The following is a 22,423-nucleotide window of genomic DNA, read 5'->3' as shown; positions in this document are numbered from 1 at the left end:
AAGGTACCTCTATACTTACACATCTTGATACTTTTGATTCTCTTCTTATGGATTTAAGTAACATAGATGCTGAAATTAAAGATGAAGATCAAGCTGTATTATTGCTTGTTTCCTTACCCTAGTCATTTAAGCATATAAGAGATACTATGCTTTATGGAAAGAATAATATCTCTTATAAAGATATCAAATCTATTTTGAAATCAAAAGAACAAATAGATAGAGATATTACTGGGGAAACTAGTGGAAACCAAGGGGAAGGCTTGTTTGTAAGAGGTAGATCCAATAAGAAAGATTCAAGTAGTGAAAGACCTAAATCAAGGTCAAAATCCACATACATAAATGTCATTTCAAATACTGCCATAAGAAAGGTCACATTATTTCTGAATGCTTTAAATTGAAAACCAAAGAAAAACATACAGAAAAGAAAAATGTGCATAAGAATACTGACACTGCCGAAGCAAGTGTAGCTGCTGATGAGACTGGGGGAACTATTTTTTTAGCAACTAATAATAGTTTTAAATCTAACAATGAGTGGATTTTAGATTGGGGTTGTTCTTATCATATGTGTCCCAATCGGGATTTGTTTACCACATATGAATTTATTAAAGGTGGAGTTGTCTTGATAGGCAACAATGCTGCCTGCAATGTTATTGGTAAAGGTACAGTCCGAATCAAAATGCATTATGGTGTGGTGAGAACTCTGACCGGCGCTAGACATGTTCCTGACTTGAAGAAAAATCTTATCTCTTTGGGCACTCTAGAATCTCTTGGGTGCAAGTACACAGTTGAAGGTGGAGTTTTAAAAGTTTCTCATGGTACTCTTGTGATCATGAAAGCACGCAGATCTAGTACGTTGTATACTCTATTGGGATCTACTGTTACAGGTGTTGCTGTAGTTTCAACATCAGATAAATCAGATTCTGACATCACCAAATTGTGACATATGCGATTGGGGCATATGAGTGAAAAGGGTTTTTCCATCCTCAGCAAAAGAGGTCTATTGTGTGGCCAAAGTACCGGAAATATGGAGTTCTGTGAACATTGTGTGTTCGGGGAGCAGAAAAGAGTCAGCTTCAAATCTCCAACAATTCATAAAACAAAAGGTACTTTAGATTACATTCATTTAGATCTTTGGGGTCCTTCACGTACCCCATCAAAAGGTGGTGTCAGGTATATGTTAACTTTCATTGATGATTATTCAAGAAAAGTTTGGGTTTATTTCCTGAAAAATAAAAGTCATGTTTTCTTAACTCTCAAACAATGGAAAGTTTTGATTGAGAAGCAAACAGGAAAACAGGTTAAGCGGCTTAGAACAGATAATGGATTGGAATTTTGTAATGATGAATTTAACGAATTCTGCAAGAATGAAGGAATTACTCGACACCGTACTGTGAGAATGAGACCTCAGCAAAATGGTGTGGCAGAAAGGATGAATAGAACTCTTTTGGAAAGGGCTCGTTGCATGATTTCAAATGCTAGATTGACAAACACCTTTTGGGCAGAAGCTATCTTTACAGCTTGTTATATTGTCAACCGTGCTCCTTCTGCAAACTTTAAGACTCCAGAGAAAATATGGTCAGGTACTCATGCTAATTATTATGATTTAAAGATATTTGGTTGCCCTGCATACATGCATGTAAATGATGGAAAACTAGAGCCAAGGGCTAAAAAATGCATTTTCCTTGGGTATGCATATGGGGTGTAAGGATACCGACTATGGTATCATGATCCCATATCACCAAAATTTATAATTAGCAGAGATGTAACCTTTGATGAATCCTCTATGTTACATTCCGGAAAAGAGTCTTCTAGTTCTTTTAATACAGATAAAGGGAAGAGTACAGAGAAGTTGGTGGATGTTGAGATTGGCAATCCTTCTCAAGTTCATCAACTTTGGAGCAAAATACAGTAGAAACTCCTGAAGTTGAGCCAGAAGCTGAAATTTCTGAAGTTGAGACTCCTGAAGTTGAACCGGAAGAAGATGAGTATTCTATAGCCAAACATAGACCAAGAAGAGAAAGTAAACAACCATTAAGGTTTGGAGATTATGTTGCATTTGTTTTTTCAGTTGCACAGGAAACTGAAGAAATTGGAGAACCATCAAAATATTTAGAAGCAGTTTCTGGTGCTGATTCAACCAAGTGGCTGATAGCAATGAATGAAGAAATTGAGTCTCTCCACAAGAATGGTACTTGGTCTCTTATGAAGCCGCCATCAGGAAAAAGAATTGTTGGTTGCAAATGGGTCTTCAAGAAAAAAGATGGCATTCCAGGGGTTGAAAATGCGAGGTATAAGGCACGATTAGTTGCAAAGCGCTATAGTCAGGTACAAGGAGTTAATTTTAATGATATTTTCTCACATGTTGTTAAACATAGCTTTATTCGTATTTTGCTTGCCTTAGTTGCCATGCATGATTTGGAATTAGAACAACTTGATATTAAGACAACTTTCTTACATGGCGAACTTGAGGAATAAATATGCATGCATCAACCCGAAGGATTTGAAATTGAAGGAAAAGAAGATCATGTTTGCTTGTTAAAGAAATCCTTGTACGGATTAAAGCAGTCTCCAAGACAATGGTATAAAAGGTTTGATTCTTTTATGTTGGGTCATGGTTATTCAAGGAGCATGTATGATAGTTGTGTCTACTTCCGGAAGTTAAATGATGGTTCATTTGTGTACTTATTATTATATGTTGATGACATGCTCATTGCTGCAAAGGATTTGACAGAAATTCACAATTTGAAAAGACAGCTGAAAAGTAAATTTGAGATGAAAGATTTGGGAACAGCTAAGAAAATCCTTGGCATGGAGATCAAAAGAGATCGAGGAGCCAACATGCTATTCCCGACCCAGAAGAAGTACTTGGAGAAAGTCTTGGAGAGGTTTGGCATGAAAGATGTTAAACCAGTAAGTACCCCTCTTGCTGCTCATTTTAAGTTATCAGCTGCTCAGTCACCGCAGTCAGAGGAAGAAGAGAGGTATATGACACAGGTACCTTATTCCAGTGTAGTCGGCAGTATTATGTATGCAATGGTTTGTACACGTCCGAACATTTCACAAGCAGTGAGCGTAGTAAGCCGATATATGGCTTGCCCTGGTAAAGCACATTGGCAAGCTGTGAAATGGATTCTCAAATACTTGCGAGGTACTTCAAACACATGTTTAGAGTTCGGGAGAAATACTAATACTTTGGTTGGTTTTGTAGACTCGGATTATGCAGGTAATCTTGACAAAAGAAGATCACTAACAGGCTACGTATTTTGCATTGGTAGTTGCTCTATCAGTTGGAAAGCTTCATTACAACATGTAGTAGCTTTATCTACTACCGAAGCAAAATATATGGCAGTGACCGAGGCTATCAAAGAAGCCTTATGGTTAAAGGATCTATTTGCTGAACTCAGTTTACACCAAGGTGGTATTATTATTTTTTGTGATAGTCAAAGTGCCATTCACTTGACTAAAGACCGAATGTATCATGAGAGCACGAAGCATATTGATATCAAGTACCATTTTATCTGGGAAACCATTGCTGATGGAAAAATCTTTGTTCAAAAGATCAACACTAGAGACAATCTTGTTGACATGCTCACGAAACCTCTTCCAGTGTCCAAGTTCAAGCTTTGCCTGAACTTGATTGGCATTTATGAAGAATGATTTTGCCCATTGGGGCTTTTGCGGAGAAGATGGAGCAAATTTGCTATATTAGCCAAAATTAGGCCAAGGTGGAGATTTGTAATTATGGCCAATATTTTGGCTAATGGATTCCATCTCACATAAGCATGTTTGCAAAGTAGACTTTGTTGGCAATATTCTTTGGTACCCAAAAATATTGCATTATGTGGTGGACATCATTTGTACAGGTTGTATCTCTTCTTTTACACCTAAGAGGCCAAGACTTTTTTTGCCTATAAAAGGGAAGACTATTTGTTCATTTCAAACACACCAACAAGACTTGAGTATTCATTTCTTGTATCTTCCTTTCTTCCTTTTATTAAGAGTGTTTTGTATGAGAGTTAAGTGTTGGGAAGCACTTGTGTGAACCCTTTCTTTGGAGTGATCTTGTGAGGTTATTCTCTTGGGGTATTTGAAACTAATTAAAGTGTTTACTCTAATTTTGTACTATCTTTTGTGTTTTTGTTGGTATAGTGAAATTACTCCTCTTCGCTTGTGGACGTAGGTCACTTTGATCGAACCACGTTAAATTTATGTCTTCTGTATATGCTTTAATTGTCGTTGTTATCAACTTCCATTGTCTATGTTATTGTCATTACATCATTGTTTGGCTAAATTCCGCATTACCCGAGTTCCCGATCCTAACACATTTCTACGTCAACCATCAAGTGTACAGCTCATGTAATTATCCATAGTACAACAGAAAAATATTGTGCATGTTCGAGAGAACAAACATTTTGGGAGGAATCAAAACTAAAATTTTAATTAGCTAAGCAATTATTGTTTTAACCAAATATTAGCAACTAGGCACAAATAATTAATCCAATTTGTCGGCCTTATCCTTTGTCAACCGTTCCCATAGAACAACTCAAAATTTGTAGCTTATGGTGATTGGTTGATCATGAGGTCAGAGTTTTAGAATTCAAAAATGCTAGACAGCGATATAAAAAAATTACTTTACTATTTAAGCGATCATGAGATAGTCAAACATCCATAATCAATTAATGGCAAAATGTTTTTACTAGTAAACCAGATAGAAATAATTCATGTGCTCGATGATTTAAGAAGCCTTGTAACAGGAGGTTCTCTTTCTTTCTCCAACATTAATATTGTTTGAAGTCACTTATACAAATTAATGCTATTTGAGATATAATATCACATCTAATTTTTCTGGGGTTAATTTCACGGATGGTCATATAACTATGACATTTCTAAAGTCATATAACTTTATTTTCTCACACAAATGTCATATAACTATGACTTTTTTTTCCACTAAAGTCATATAACTATGACTTTTTTCCACTAAAAACATATAACTTTGTCTTTTCACACAAAAATCATATAACCATAATTTCTTTTTTTACCAAAATCATATGATTATGTTTTCTCACACAAAAATCATAAAATTTTTAATAACTCACAAAAATCATAATGATCGAAAAATGTAATTTTTCACTAATATTTTCTTATTTTGTAAGTATTTTTTATTTTCTTATTTTCAGTCTAATAAATAATAATCTAATTAAAATATGAATCATTTAATAATAATTAATAATAATCCATTTAATAGGAATCCAATAAAAATTAAAGAAAGTATTTTCAGCTTAATTTATATATATGAGTATTGGGTCGGGTGAGTCATGTCAGGTTGAGTGATTCCTATTTTAATTGGATTATTATTTATTAGACTGAAAATAAAAAACTACTTACAAAATAAGAAAATGCTAGCGAAAATGTATATTTTTCGATCACTATGATTTTTGTGTGAGTTAGTAAAAATTTTATGATTTTTGTGTGAGAAAATATAATTATATGATTTTGGTAAAAAAAAAAAAAGAATTCATAATTATATGATTTTTGTGTGAAAAGACAAAGTTATATGACTTTAGTGAAAAAAGTCATAGCTATATGATTTTTGTGTGAAAAACAAAGTTATATATCTTTAGTGAAAAAAAATTATAGTTATATGACTTTTGTACGAGAAAACAAAATTATATGATTTTAACGAAAAAACGACATAATTATATAACCACATATGAAATTAACAATTTTCCTACTACTTTGAATCTTTGTTTGGCAAAATATTGATGGCACTGCCACACCATCAACTATACCAAACCAAGAACTGCCCACACATTTAGAGCAACTTTAGTTGATTGGAGAAGGCTTTCTGGGTAATTCTTTTGAACTCACGTGAGTCGCACATGGGAAAGAGTTAAAGTAACAGTCGTTCTAGAAAATTCCACTCCTATCAAATTTAGGTTTTGGACTAGATGTGTCACCTTTTTACATTGACTATAAGTCAAGGAGCAAAGTAGATGAGTAAATGGGGGATCATTTAACTTTGTGTTTATTATGCAAAATTAATTTTCTTTTTTTTTATTATGTAAAAATCATTCTAACTTTGTGTTCATTACCCAAAAATTACTTTTCTTTCTTTTGCTACACAAAAATTATTTTATTTTGATCTATTTATCATAAAAGTACTTTTACCTGAAAAGTATATTATGTCTTTGACATTATAAATTCTCTCATTTATGTAATACCTTCTATATTATATGTTATATAATATATTTTTACCTAGGTATTTTATTTATAATTAAAATAACTTTAAATTATTTTATTTATTACTTTTATAATATATCCATATATTTAATTTTTTCATGACACTCAATTTGTTTAATCATATTCAAACATGAACATATTTTAAATACAAAATATTTATTTGTTCACGGTTAAGAACGTGGACTTGAGATTTGTTCACGGTGATGTTACTGACAAATTTAATAATGATACTTATATATCTTGAAAATTAATGTTAAGAAAAAAATTAAATGTACGAATATATTATGTTATAAAAATAATACACAAAATAATATTATGCTCGAGTTGAATTGATCAGAAGCGGATCCAAGATTTTAATATCATGGGTGCACCATTAACTTTAACTAAGTTGATACTTGTCATTAGGGGTGTACAAAGGAAACTGACAAACCGCACCAACCCGATAATCCGAGTCAAACCGAGAAAAAAACCCGACTATGGTTTGGTTTGGTGTGGAAAAAAAAAACCTGACCATAATTGGTTTGGTTTGGTTTTAACTAAAGAAAGTCAAAACGAAACCAAACCAACCCGACATTACATATATAGAAATTTTAGATATATGTAATATATAAATATACTTATTGTGATGTAATTTATAAATATTTCTTAAAAGATTTCATAATTTTATTTTTTGAGGTATTATTTGATCATGTTTTAATGATGCAAATAATATATATGTGCAGGAAACCAAGTTCAAGAAGTAAAGAAGACTGTTGGAAAAGTTCATGATGTACAAGGAAAGAAATCAATCAGCAAGTCTGGATTGGTCTCGTAAATCTGGGCGCAATCTAATCAACGAATCAATTAGCGGTAACAATGATTAGCTGAGCTGGAAAAATCAAATAAGCCTAGGACAAAGGCACAAATCATGGGCAAAATCACGGAAGACTAAAGGATACTGTCACACCCCAACCTTGGGAGGTGTGGCTGGCACTCGATGCCCGAAGGCCCAAGCGAACCAACCATGAGATATGATCTGAAATGTAATAACCTGCAAGCAGAAGATCTCCAACACGACATATATATATATATATATATATATATATATATATATATATATATATATATATATATATATAACCTAGGCCAACAAGGCTGCAACAACAGTAGAACAGCTATCCATGAGGCCGATAGGGCCATACGAACAATATATATATATAATGACCGCTAGTCTGCAAACCTTTAAAAGTGTAAGACAATCTCAACAAGGCGGGACAAAGCCCCCGACATGCCCAAAACCACACATATACATCTATAATAGTACCTATGGACTCAAAGTCAGCAACTCCGAAGAAGTGGAGTGCAAAACCCAACGCTGATCCTGGGGGTCCTACTGAGGAGGCACGCCGCTCTGTCTATCCGAACCTATGGGCATGAACACAGCGCATAAAAATGCGTCAGTACGAAATATGTACTGAATATGTAGGGCGACAAGTGTAACATGAAAAATGTAATTAACAAGAGAAGAGATATAGAGACAATTTGAATTCTGAAACTAGCCTCGGTAGGAAACTAAAATTCAACATGGATATAAATGTATGGTCGTGAAATCGTCGTTCACTATTGCTACTTATAATACATCACATTATATAATAATAAATCCCTCTGTGGGGCTATAATATCCATAACATACCCGACCATAATAAAGGCTCGGTAGAATCGTACCCGGCCACGTGAAGCTCGGTAATCCCAACTGATCAGTGGTTACACAATATGTGTCATACCCGACCATCTATAGTGCGGCTCGGTAATGAAAGTAAATACATACATATACTAAATCATGAATTATATAGGTGCAATGCGAAACCAACCTTAAAAGACGTATTCTAAGAAGAGTCAAAGTGACCTACCATCATTATTCCTCGACTATCATGGTTGTTGCTAAAATATTTAATTTTTTTTACTACGAGCCAACAAGTACTAAGAACATGAGAGTTATGTATTATGAATACCTTTGAAGTAAGTGTTACTTATTCATGATTTATATGAACGCCGAAAGGAGAACGTGTAAAAAGGCTCTAGTTCTTTTTAAGCAAGGAACAAGGAAATCCGAGAATTCATAGATATCCTCTAGAGTAAGCAATCTATGAGAAAGGATCAGGTCTAAGCATCTTTATAAGTTGAAGGTGAAATAACTCGAATCCGACGAGACAATTCGATAAACGTTTATTCGAATTCTAGTCATGCCGAAAAGTATAGCGAAAGCCCTACATACCTTGTCGATGGAGTTATATACTGTTTCCGAGACCTCGAAAGTCTTAGGAATGATTTCCTACGTAATACGAACCATTCAAAATCAAATTCAAGCTCATAGCTTATATAATTCATTTAGACATTTACGCGAAAAACTTGTGGCCATGAATTTGTAGACTCTTTTGTAGATTAATTTCCCCCCAACACACCACCAAATTTTACTTTACTACATCTCCTCATCGACAAGATTCCATCCATGTCTTCACAGATCCAAACAACACAATAAAACCATATAGAACAGCCCCAACAATCAAGCCATATTAAGAGAGGTTAAATAAATCAAGAATATTTTTATAGAGGTTTCAACTATTTCTTAGGAATTCTTATGGTAGAAGTTTATAAAGATCAAAGAGGAAGTTAAACCATACCTTATGTGACCAGAATTACTCAAAATTCGAAATTACTTCAAGGCGGAGTCTTGCTGTGAAAAGTGAAACACCAAAGAATTCACGATTCCGAAGTTACCATGGTGTTCTCCATCTTAAGGATGACTAAATTGTTGTTATCAATGGCTAGATGGATGGGAGGAGTTTGAGAGGAAATCCCTAGGTGTTAGGTTCTATTTTGGAGAGGATAAAACGCAGGGGTTTCAGTTTTAAAGAATGACTTAAATAATTTTTTTTAACTAAACCCGACTAAGCCCACTGTTCCCGTAACAGTGTGCACCCCTGTACGAAAAGGTTAATATCTCTCTACTCCGAAGTCATATTAACAAACAGTTTATTACGTTGGAAACTAGACGCATAGACCTTCGATTAGGTAGGTAGAACACACCATAAATTCCAGTATTTTGAGAGAAAAGAGCATCAACATTTTATCCAAATTCCAGTGAAATTTAAACCCGTAACTTGCGGCGATCTTTGTCGAATCTTTAATCACAACTCAAATGACTTCCAGTCTTAACGTATAACTATCACATCATTTAAATATCTCATGGAAATTATCTTCCTATCAAATTATCCCATTTACAGCATGATAACGCCGAATACACAAGGTGTAACATTCTCCCCTCCTTAAGAACATTCGTCCTCGAATGTTAACGGTTAACCTAACTTCTGAATGTTTTTTTTTAAAATTTCGCCAGAGTTTCCCCTATAAATAGGACTATCCAAAACCTGTCATCAGCCCAAACATACATATCTAAGGCCACACAGGGCTACACATCATCATAATAACATCAACTTGGCCTCACACGACCATTTACTTATACAATAATGATAATAAGAAGGTTAGCCGTAACTTAATTACCTCAGTTGTCACTAGTTGATATCTGTGCAACACCTGCCATATTTGTCTCAAGCATATCACCTGAAGACCCAAATAAATGAGGGTATCTGGACTTCATGTCCTCCTCGGCCTCCCATGTCATTTCCTGTACATTATTGCTCCTCCAAAGTACTTTTACTGAGGCTACCTCTTTAGTCCGTAGCTTACGGATTTAACGGTCAAGAATGGAAACAAGTATTTCTTCATATGACAAGTTCTTGGAAACTTCAATATCCTCAGTAGGGTTGATGCAAGAAGGATCACCTAAGAATTTGCGAAGCATGGAAATGTGAAATACCGGATGGATTATTTCTAATTCCGGTGGCAGGTCAAGTTTGTAGGCTACTCGCCCAATTCTCTGAACAATCTGATATGGCCCGACATATCTAGGGCTGAGTTTCCCCTTCTTGCCAAATCTCATTACACCCTTCATAGGCGATACTTTCAAGAATACCCAGTCTCCCACAGCAAATTCCAAGTCTCGACGTCGGTTATCTGAATATGATTTCTGTCAACTTTGAGCTGTACGCAACCTTTCCTGGATCAACTTTACCTTTTCTACAGCTTATTGTACCAATTTGGGTCCTAGCAACTTTGTCTCGCCAACATCAAACCAGCCAATAGGAGATCTGTATTTCCTCCCATATAGTGCCTCATAAGGTGCCATCTGAATACCAGCGTGATAACTGTTATTGTAGGCAAACTCAATAAGCGGTAAATGATCTTCCCAACTTCCCTTGAAGTCTAAGACACAAGCTCGCAACATATCTTTGAGTGTCTGAATAGTGCGTTCGGCTTGTCCGTTGGTCTGCGGATGAAATGTTGTACTAAGGTTAACAAGAGTACCCAAACCTTCTTGAAAAGACCTCCAGAAATTAGCTGTAAATTGGGCACCTCTGTCAGATATAATAGAAAATGGAACTCCATGTAGCCGAACTATTTCCTTGATATACAGGCTCGCATAGTCTTCAGCTGAATAGGTGGTCCTAACTGGGAGAAAGTGAGCTGATTTCGTCAGCCTATCCACAATGACCCAAATAGAATTGAACTTACGGCGAGAATTGGGCAATCCTGTAATGAAATCCATATTAATCGATTCCCATTTCCAAGCTGGAATCTCAATATTTTGAAGTAGCCCTCCAGGTTTCTGGTGTTCAGCTTTAACCTGCTGGCAGTTGGGACACTGAGCCACAAATGTGGCTATATCTTTCTTCATGTCGTTCCACCAGTATAGCTGATGAAGATCATGATACATTTTGGTTGAACCAGGATGAACTGAGTACCGAGACTGGTGCATCTCTATCATAATTTGCTTACGAAGCTCCCCAACATTAGGTACACACCATCGGCCTTTATATTTTAGAATTCCATTATCAGATTGCTCGAACAACTGCTTCTTCTGAAAAAGGATGCTCTCTTTAATCTTGACTAGCTCCGGATCCTCAGATTGACGCATTTCTACCTCAGCTACTAGTGATGACCCCGCAATATTTTGGACTACTACACCCTGGTCACCTGTATCATGTAGTCGCACAATCAGGTTAGCCAATCGATATATCTCCTTAGTCATTTCTAATTTCCCAACTTCTACATGCTTCAAGTTGCCCATGGATTTGCGACTCAACGCATCAACTACCACATTCGCTTTGCCCGGATGGTACAAAATATCCACATCATAGTCCTTCAGCAATTCAAGCCATCTCTTTTTTCTCAAGTTCAAGTCTTTCTGCTTAAATATATATTGTAACCTTTTGTGATCTGTATAGATATCCACATGAACACCATAAAGATAATGACGCCATATTTTCAATGCAAATATAATGGCTGCTAACTCAATATCGTGAGTCGGATAATTGTATTCGTGCTTCCGCAACTGCCTCAAAGCATATGCAATAACTTTTCCATGCTGCATTAGAACACATCCCAATCCCACCCTGGATGTATCACAATATACCACATAACCTTCAGATCCCTCAGGAAGTGTTAGAACAGGTGCCGATGTTAAGCGTTTCTTCAACTCATGAAAGCTCCTTTCACATGCATCAGACCATTGGAACTTAACAGCTTTGTGTGTCAATTTTGTCATGGGAGCAGCAATAGAAGAGAAGTTCTCAACAAATCTCCGATAATAACCAGCTAAGCCCAAGAAACTACGAACTTCCGTAGGAGTTGTGGGTCTAGGCCAATTTTGTACTGCTTCAATTTTCTGACCATCTACCTTAATACCTTCATCGGAAACGATATGCCCAAGGAAAGCCACTGAATTCAACCAAAATTCACATTTGGAGAATTTAGCATATAATTTCTGATTTTTCAAAGTCTTCAACACCACACGCAAATGATCCTCATGTTTTGCTTCTGATCGAGAATATACCAGAATATCATCAATGAAAACAATTACAAATATATCTAGAAATGGCTTGAAAACCCGATTAATTAAATCCATGAAAGCTGCTGGCGCATTAGTAAGACCAAAAGACATCACAAGGAATTCATAATGGCCATATCTAGTCCGGAAAGCCGTTTTCGGAATATCTCTCTCCTTAACTCGCAACTGGTGATAGCCGGATCGAAGGTCAATCTTTGAGAAATATTTGGCACCTTGCAACTGATCAAACAAATCATCAATTCTGGGTAAGGGGTACTTGTTCTTGATAGTAACTTTGTTGAGCTGATGATAGTCAATACACATTCTTAACGAACCATCCTTCTTACGAACAAACAACACTGGTGCACCCCAGAGAGATGTGTTGGGCCTGATAAAGCCCTTATTCAGGAGATCCTTCAACTGGGCTTTCAATTCTTTTAACTCAGTAGGAGCCATTCTGTATGGAGGAATAGATATTGGCTGAGTATCTAGAAGCATATCAATAGCAAAGTCGATTTCTCTTTCTGGAGGAAGACCAGGAAGTTCATCAGGAAATACATCGGGAAATTCATTCACGACGGGAACCGATTGAAGAGTTGGAGATTTCACCTCCATATCATGCACTTGTACCAAATGATAGATGTACCCTTTCAAAATCATCCTTAGAGCTTTAAGGTAAGAAATAAACTTTCCCTTAGGCACTGCAACATCACCTTTCCATTCAATAATAGGCTCACCTGGAAAATTACGAACAATCTTTGTCCAGCAATCTATATTGGCATAACAAGAAGCCAACCAATCCATACCCATAATGATATCAAAATAAACCATTTCTAGCTCATGCAAATCAGCTAACGTATGGCGGTCATGAATCTTCAAGTCACAACTTCGATATACCCGTCTAACTACAACAGACTCACCCATTGGCGTAGATACCTCAAATGACTTATGCAACAATTCAGGATCTCTATCCCATTTACTAGCAACAAAGGGGGAGATATACGACAATGTAGAACCAGGATCTATCAACACATACATATCGATAGAAAAGACGGATAGTATACCTGTAACCACGTTCGGAGATGACTCTAAATCCTGACGACTCGATAAAGCATATATGCGATTCTGCTGACCTCCTGAACCAGAAGTGCCAAATCTTCCCCTACCCCTGCCAGCTGATGTCTGCATACTCTGCCTAGGAGGACGTACCAAAGAAGAAGAAGAAGCCCCTGCAGATGCTGTCGGCTGAGCCATACCCCCTCCACCTGTCATCGGACAATGTCTCATAATATGACCTGGCTGTCCACATGCATAACATGCATCAGAACCCTGGCGACATGGTCCAAAATGATTTCGGCCACATCGATCACATCTAAGAAACTGAGGCCTCATCTGACTGAACTCGCCTCTAAACTGTGGACCTGGGGTACGTGAACTCTGACCTGGACCAAAATAAATGGTCCGATCATGTCGCTGTCCCTGAAACTGTGGCGGCGCACTGGCTACCGGATAAGATTGACGTCGGGGAAACTGTGGCCTAAATCTACCTCGAAAATCTCCTGTGTTACCTGCGAACCACGCCCTCTTCTGCTGACCTCTATCATGCTCTCGATTGGCTCGTTGTTGCCTCTTACGATCCTCTAGACCCTGTGCATATGCTTGAATACAGGCAATATCCATTCCTTGGTTTAGAGAAGCTGTAGTGCACTCATTTATCAAATGTTCCCCCAAACCACTAACAAACTGGTGTACCCGATCACTCATATCAGCAACAATCGTAGGATCATACCTAGCCAAAGAGTTGAACTGCATGCTATATTCTCGAACGCTCATATTACCCTGTTCTAAGTGTAAGAACCTATCTCGTCGGGCTCTTCGAAGCTCGATTGGCAAATATTGCTGTAAAAATGCCTCAGAGAACTCCTTCCATGTCACTGGTGGCACATTAGGCCCCCGAGTCTGCTTCCAAGTCTCATACCATGTCACAGCAATATCACGTAGTCTATAAGAAGTAAACTCCACTAACTCAATATCCGTGGCATGTATAATTTGTAAGGTCTGTTGCATAAGATCCAGAAAATCCTATGGGTCAGCATTAGGATAAACCCCTGTAAATACTGGAGGATCCAAGTTGATAAAGTCCCGAACTCTCACACTCACGGACCTATCAGCAATACCGAGGGTCTGGTGTTGGGCCTGGGAGGCCACTATTCGAGTCAGCAATTGTACAGCACTCCGCATGTCTAGGTCCTAATCAGGAACAACTGGGAGAGGGACTAGAGATATGTTAGCTCCTCTACGCCCTACCGGGGGTGGTGGGGTGCTGCCCCAGAAGCCTGAGAATCAACCTCATTCTGTGGCTCATGTTGATCTACATTAGCAGGTGGCACCTTACTTGTGCCCTCTCCCGCCTCCTCATCCAACCTTTGAATAAATTTCATAGCCACTTGTCGTCTCGTAGTAGTAGGCATCACTAAGAAGGTAAACAAAAAGAGAATTAGGAATGAACACTTATGATTAGGCTCTATTGCACGATCTAGATCAAGAAGAAAGTAATAATCCTAAATGCCCAATAGCCTCATGTTTATAAGTGTGGTGCACAACACACCATAAACAAGACTCTACTAGACACGGCTTGCAGACTCCCTAGGATTGACCTGCTCTGATACCAAGTTTGTCACACCCCAACCTTGGGAGGTGTGGTTGGCGCTCGATGCCCGAAGGCACGAGCGAACCAACCATGAGATATGATCTGAAATATAATAACTTGCAGGCAGAAGAGCCCAACACGACATATATATATAAACTAGGCCAACAAGGCTGCAACAACAGTATAACAGCTATCTAGAAGCCTAGGCCAACAAGGCTGCAACAACAGTAGAACAGCTATCCAGGAGGCCGATAGGGCTATACGAGCAATATATATATACAATGACCGCTAGTCTGCAAGCCTTTAAGAGTGTAAGACAATCTCAATAGGGCAGGACAAAGCCCCCGACATGCCCAAAACCACACATATACATCTGTAATAGTACATATGGACTCAAAGTAAGCAACTCTGAAGAAGTGGAGTGCGAAACCCAACGCTGATCCTGGGGGTCCTACTGAGGAGGCACGCCGCTCTGTCTATCCGAACCTATGGGCATGAACACAACGAATAAAAATGCGTCAGTACGAAATATGTACTGAATATGTAGGGCGACAAGAGTAACATGAAAAATGTAATTAACAAGAGAAGAGATATAGAGACAATTTGAATTCTGAAACTAGCCTCGGTAGTAAACTAAAATTCAACATGGATATAAATGTATGCTCGTGAAATCGTCGTTCACTATTGCTACTTATAATACATCACATTATATAATCATAAATCCCTCTGTGGGGCTATAATATCCATAACATACCCGGCCATAATAAAGGCTCGGTAGAATCGTACCCGGCCACGTGAAGCTCGGTAATCCCAACTGATCAGTGGTTACACAATATGTGTCATACCCGGCCGTCTATAGTGCGGCTCGGTAATGAAAGTAAATACATACATATACTAAATCATGAATTATATAGGTGCAATGCGAAACCAACCTTAAAAGACGTATTCTAAGAAGAGTCGAAGTGGCCTATCATCATTATTCCTCGACTATCATGGTTGTTGCTAAAATATTTTTTTTTACTACGAGCCAACAAGTACTAAGAACATGAGAGTTATGTATTATGAATACCTTTGAAGTAAGTGTTACTTATTCATGATTTATATGAACATCGAAAGGAGAACGAGTAAAAAGGCTCTAGTTCTTTTTAAGCAAGGAATAAGGAAATATGAGAATTCATAGATATCCTCTAGAGTAAGCAATCTATGAGAAAGGATCAGGTCTAATCATCTTTATAAGTTGAAGGTGAAATAACTCGAATCCGACGAGACAATTCGATAAACGTTTATTCGAATTCTAGTCATGCCAAAAAGCATAGCGAAAGCCCTACATACCTTGTTGATGGAGTTATATACTGTTTCCGAGACCTCGAAAGCCTTAGGAATGATTTCCTACATAATACGAACCATTCAAAATCAAATTCAAGCTCATAGCTTATACAATTTCATTTAGACATTTACGCGAACAACTTGTGGCCATGAATTTATAGACTCTTTTGTAGATTAATTTCCCCCCAACACACCACCAAATTTTACTTTACTACATCTCCTCATTGACAATATTCCATCCATGTCTTCACAGATCCAAACAACACAATAAAACCATATAGAACAGCCCCAACAATCAAGCCATATTAAGAGAGGTTAAATAAATCAAGAACATTTTTTTAGAGGTTTCAACTATTTCTAGGAATTCTTATGGTAGAAGTTTACAAAGATCAAAGAGGAAGTTAAATCATACCTTGTGTGACCAGAATTACTCAAAATTCGAAATTACTTCATGGCGGAGTCTTGCTATGAAAAGTGAAACACCGAAGAATTCACGATTCCGAAGTTACCATGGTGTTCTCCATCTTGAGGATGACTAAATTGTTGTTATCAATGGCTAGATGGATGGGAGGAGTTTGAGAGGAAATACCTAGGTGTTAGGTTTTGTTTTGGAGAGGATAAAATGCAGGAGTTTCAGTTTTAAAGAATGACTTAAATAATTTTTTTTAACTAAACCCGACTAAGCACACTGTTCCCGTAACAGTGTGCACCCCTGTACGAAAAGGTTAATATATCTTTACTCCGAAGTTGTATTAATGAACGGTTTATTGCATTGGAAACTAGACTCATAGACCTTCGATTTGGTAGGTAGAACATACCATAAATCCCAGTATATTGATAGAAAAGCTTATCAACATTTTATCCAAATTCCAGTAAAATTTAAACCCGTAACTTGCGGCGATCTTTGTCAAATTTTTTTATCGCAACTCAAATGACTTCCAATCTTAACGTATAACTATCACATCATTTAAATATCTCATAGAAGATATCTTCCTATCGAATTAGCCCATTTACAGCATGATAACGCCGAATACACAAAGTGTAAAAGATACGAGGAGATCTGGGAAGCGACCGCATTTGGAAGATCCAACAATCAAGGAGAAATCAAGTGAAGCAATCCTCTGCTGAAGGAAAGCAATCAAGAGAAGCAACGGCTCATTCCTTATTCTTGGAAAGAATCAATTCTTTCCAAGGATCAAATCTCTTGGGTTGTCAAGCCTCTACCATCCATCCAAGTATTTATACACCCTTGTAAACCCTAGCTTAGACATACTTTGATTAAACCAAATCACTCTCTTCATTCTACTGCAAACACGCATTGTAGTTTACTAAGATATGTTGTGTAACAAGTCAGGGATAGAAAGAGAGCACACAACTGGTGAAGCATTGTATCAAAAACGAGTGCTAGAGAAACTGAGCGATAAACACCACATCTGTACTCAGAGGAAACTCATTTACTAAAGAGAACTCTCTTGCAACCCAAGGGGACTGGATTAGGATTCACATTGAATTCGAATCAGTATAAAAATCCCGGTGTTTTTAATTCCTGCAATTATTTTCTGCATTTTACCTTCCGTTATCATATCTGCTAAATTATCATATTCAGTCGACTACTCAAGTTATAAGTCAACTTATAAGCAATTAATTTTAAGTATTCACAATTCAACCCCCCCTCTCCCCTCTTGTACTTTCAATTGGTATCAGAGCAAGGCTCACATTTTACCTTTTGCTTAACAACTTGTGAGAAAAGATCATGGCAAATCAAATTATCATAGGAGCTCTCTTTCATGAAGGAACTTCACAAGTTATACCACCATACTTCAATGGACAACATTTCTCTCACTAGAAAGTACGAATGGAAATCTTTGCTAAAGCATACGATGTCAAATTCTGGAGTGTCATTAAAAAGGGAAACTATCCCCTACCTGCTAGCACTCCACCACTTGTTGATCCTGATGATATAGATTCATACTCAAAAGAGCAACTGGAAGCGGTACAAGTGAATAACAAGGCAAGAAATCTGCTTCACAATGCTATAATTGGTGAAGAATACGAGAAAATATCGAGTTGTGATACAGCCAAAGAGATGTGATATAAACTTGAGGTCACCTATGAGGGAACCAGCAAAGTAAAGGAAACTCACATCAACATGCTAGTTCATGACTACGAACTCTTCTCAATGAAATAAGGAGAATCCATTGAAGAAATGTTTGCCAGGTTTAGTAAAATAATTAGTGACTTAAAGGCATCTGGCAAGCCCTACACCAGTGGTGATCAAGTCAATAAAATTCTCAGAAGTATGCCAACCAGTTGGCAGACCAAAGTAGTCACACTGGAATCTCAAGACCTAAACAAATTGTCCTATGATGAAATGCGAGGAGAACTCATTGCTTTCGAAAGGACGCATTTGAAAAAGATAAATCAAGAGGAGAAAAAGAAAATAGTTGCATTCAAAACCTCTACTGAAATGGCTGAAAATGAAATTGATGATCCTGAAGCTCTACAAGAAGAGATTGCTATGATGTCTAGAAATATGGATGGGCTGATGAGAAGATACAGAAACATAAAGAAAGGAAGATTCCCACCAAGACGGTCCAGGCAATACAATGAACAGGATAAGAACGATGGAAAATGCTACGAATGTGGAAAATTTGGGCACATTCAGGCTGAATGCCAAGAACTGAAAAGGAAGATCTCTAGAGGCTTCAACAAGAACAAATCCTTCGGAAGCTGGAGCGATGAGGACGACTCAGACCATGAAGAAATAGCAAATATTTGTTTCATGACAATTCTAAAAAATGAAATAAACAAAACCTCAGGATGTTGGACAGATGAAGATGATTCAGATGACGAGAACTGTTTCATGGCACGAGGTGAAACTAGTGAGGTAAGATCTTATGACTGCGAAAGATGTAATGAATTGCAGGATATTCTTGATTCTACCTTAAAAGAGTCTCAAAGAATGATGAATGAACTTAAGAGACTCACTAGGGAGGTTACATACTGGAAACTCAAACATGAAGTATGTGAAATCGAAAAAGAAGTACTTCAAGAAGAGTTTGAGAAGTTGCAAATGCAGCTTAACAGCTTGCGCAAATCCACCAGTCATAATTCTGTTAGGTCAAACCAGACGACTTACAAGTCAACTGGAAAGGAGCCAACCAAAACCAAGTCGACTAGTTGGTCGGACTAGATGACTTACAAGTCAACTGGGAAAGAACCAGCTAAATCTAAGTCGACTAGTTCTAACACTTATGAAAACAGGTTCGGAGATAAATGTCATTACTGTAATAAAATTGGGAATAAATATTTCGGTTGTTGCTTTCGTAAATCAAATGTGTCACTATGGGTTTGGAAACCAAAAAATTCTGAACCGAACAACACTAACTCACCAGGATGCAGGCAAGCTTGGGTACCAAAAGAAAGTGATCATCTTGTCTTACAGGAACACCACAGAGTAAGCCGCAAAGGAAAATGGTATCTAGATAGTGCGTGTTCCAGTCATATGATAAGTGACAAAAACCTGTTCAAGGAAGTTACAAAGATCGATGGAGGAAGTGTAAAATTCGAAGACGATTCAAGGGGCAAAATAGTTGGCACTCGAACAGTTCCTTTCAATAACAACTGTGGCATTACTGAAGTATATCTCGTTGATGACCTAAACTAAAATCTCTTGAGCATAAGTCAACTCTGCGACTCAGGATATGAGGTAAAGTTTAAGAGAATAGAGTGTGCTATTGAAGACGAATCAGGTAAGATAATTCTTCCTGGAAAAAGGTATGGAAATGTTTATATACTTGATGGTTTTGAAAAGATAGATGGCCACATTTGCTTATCCTCTATGTCTGATGATCCATGGTTATGGCATAGAAGACTTGGCCATGCTAGCATGCATTTGATTGAAAAACTGTTCAAACATGATTTAGTTATTGGTTTGCCTAAACTGGATTTCTCTAGAACTCATATTTGTGATGCATGTCAAATGGGTAAGCAAACCAGAAATTCGTTCAAAAATAAAGATATAGTATCTACTTCAAAACCTTTGCAATTACTTTATATGGATTTATTTGGGCCTACTAGAACTGCTAGCATAGGAGGTAAGAGGTATGCTTTTGTTATTGTTGATGAATTTTCACGTTTCACCTGGGTAATCTTCTTGTCTCATAAGGATGAAGTCTTAAGAAATTTTGAAGTTTTCTGAAAAAAGGTTGAAAGAGAAAAGGGATATCTGATCTCAAAAATTCAGAGTGACCATGGAGGAGAATTTGAAAGCAGAGCTTTTGAAGACTTCTGCAACGATCAATGATACACTCACAATTTCTCTACACCACGCTCACCATAGCAAAATGGGGTTGTGGAAAGGAAGAACAGAACTCTCCAAGACATGGAAAGAACCATTCTACTAGAACATTCATTTCCAAACCATTTCTGGGCAGAAGGCGTAAGTACTGCTTTTCACATCCTCAACCGTTTCCTCATAAGGCCAATTCTGAAGAAGACTCCTTATGAACTCTGGAAAGATAAACGTCCAAATATCAGTTACTTCCATCTCTTTGGAAGCAAATGTTTTATTCACAATAACGGTAAAGATAATCTTGGAAAGTTTGACCCAAGAAGTGACGAAGGTATTTTTCTTGGTTACTCATTGAATAGCAGATCTTTTAGAGTCTACAATAAACGTACTTTATGTGTAGAAGAATCTGTACATGTTATATTCGATGAAAATAATCCCTTGGTCGAGAAAGGAACTACTGCAGGTGACGAAGATCAATCTCAAGAAGCTTAGGACAAAGGAAAATCACAGGAGTCGACTAGCACATCTGGGGTGATCAAGTCAACTAGAGAAAATAACAGCAATACTCCAGACCCACAAGTCGAGTCGACTACAAATATAATTCGACCAAATGAATGGAGAAGCGAACCCAAATATCCTCAGAAATTTATTATAGGAGATCCAAACGAAGGAATGAAAACCAGGGTTGCCCTAAGAAAAGCAAATATTGCATTGATTTCTCAAACTGAGCCAAAAAAAGGTAGAAGAAGCACTGAAGTATTCAAGTTGGGTGCAAGCCATGCAGGAGGAATTAGATCAGTTCAGCAAGAATCAAGTGTGGAAACTAATACACAAACCTGATAATGTGTCTGTGATCGGAACAAAATGGGTATTTAGAAACAAACTGAATGAGGATGGAAAGGTCATAAGAAGTAAAGCGAGACTAGTTGCTCAAGGCTATTCACAACAAGAATGAGTCGACTATGATGAGACTTTCGCCCCAGTAGCTCGTTTGGAGTCTATACGAATTTTTCTGGCATATACATCCTTTAAAGGATTCAGGTTGTTTCAAATGGATGTTAAAAGTGCCTTTTTGAAAGGATTTATTGAGGAAGAAGTTTTTGTAAAACAGCCTCCAGGCTTTGAGGATTCAAAATTTTCATACCATGTATACAAGCTTACCAAAGTACTGTATGGGTTGAAATAAGCTCCAAGTGTCTGGTATGATAGGCTGAGTACTTTTCTTATTGATCATGGCTTTACCAGAGGTAAAGTAGACACTACTTTGTTTATTAAACGATTATCAGAAGGTAATCTCATTATTCAAATTTATGTTGATGATATTATATTTGGTAGTGCTAACCCTCTTATGTGCAAGGAATTTTCAAATCTTATGCAAAGCGAGTTTGAAATGAGAATGATGGGTGAACTTACGTTCTTCCTTGGGCTACAAATACAACAAACCGAAGAAGGAACTTTTATTTGTCAGACCAAATATACAAAAGAGCTGATTCAAAAATTTGGTATGAACTATGCAAAATCAATTGGCACTCCTATGAGCCCCGCTACAAATCTAGACAAAGATGAATAGGGCACGCCAGTTGATGAAACCAAATACAGGGGAATGATTGGATCACTGCTATATCTGACAGCAAGTCGACCAGATATTATGTTCAGCATATGTAAATGTGCTAGGTTTCAGTCAGCTCCCAAGGAGTCACATTTGACTACTGTAAAGAGAATCATTCGATATCTCATTGGAACTGTATCTCATGGATTGTGGTATCCTCGCTCTAACTCTTTTAAATTAGAAGGTTTTTCAGATGCTGATCTTGCAGGTGATAAAGAAGATAGAAAGAGCACTAGCGACACTTGTCAATTACTGTCACACCTCCTTTTTCCGCACCCGAGGGGGCGCAGGGGAGTTTTTTCCAATTAAAGGACAATCGAAACGGGATTGGTTTATTTATTTCAGAGTCGCCACTTGGGAGGTTTAGGGTGTCCCAAG

General features: G+C 37.4%; 2 protein-coding genes across 2 annotated transcripts; one reads left to right on the top strand and one right to left on the bottom strand.

Moving 5' to 3' along the window:
* Positions 1 to 1,817: 1,817 nt before the first annotated feature.
* LOC142177978 (uncharacterized) lies at positions 1,818 to 17,931 on the bottom strand. The gene is made up of 7 exons (XM_075247230.1): positions 17,866 to 17,931; positions 17,713 to 17,752; positions 14,515 to 14,639; positions 12,703 to 14,224; positions 11,932 to 12,057; positions 10,693 to 11,556; positions 1,818 to 1,990 (listed from the first exon to the last, which is right to left on the bottom strand). Exons 1-7 carry the CDS (start codon positions 17,929 to 17,931, stop codon positions 1,818 to 1,820), a joined length of 2,916 nt encoding a protein of 971 aa, XP_075103331.1.
* A 2,595-nt stretch (positions 17,932 to 20,526) lies between these two features.
* Positions 20,527 to 20,928, top strand: LOC142177977 (putative mitochondrial protein AtMg00710). Its single transcript, XM_075247223.1, has one exon. The coding sequence runs from the start codon at positions 20,527 to 20,529 to the stop codon at positions 20,926 to 20,928; it is 402 nt and encodes a 133-aa protein (XP_075103324.1).
* The last annotated feature ends 1,495 nt before the right edge of the window (positions 20,929 to 22,423 follow it).

Source organism: Nicotiana tabacum, chromosome 3, assembly GCF_000715075.1.
Source record: "Nicotiana tabacum cultivar K326 chromosome 3, ASM71507v2, whole genome shotgun sequence".
Taxonomy (NCBI): domain Eukaryota; kingdom Viridiplantae; phylum Streptophyta; class Magnoliopsida; order Solanales; family Solanaceae; genus Nicotiana; species Nicotiana tabacum.
The sequence above is the reverse complement of the archived record's forward strand: the minus strand, read 5'-3'. Positions and strand labels throughout refer to the sequence as shown.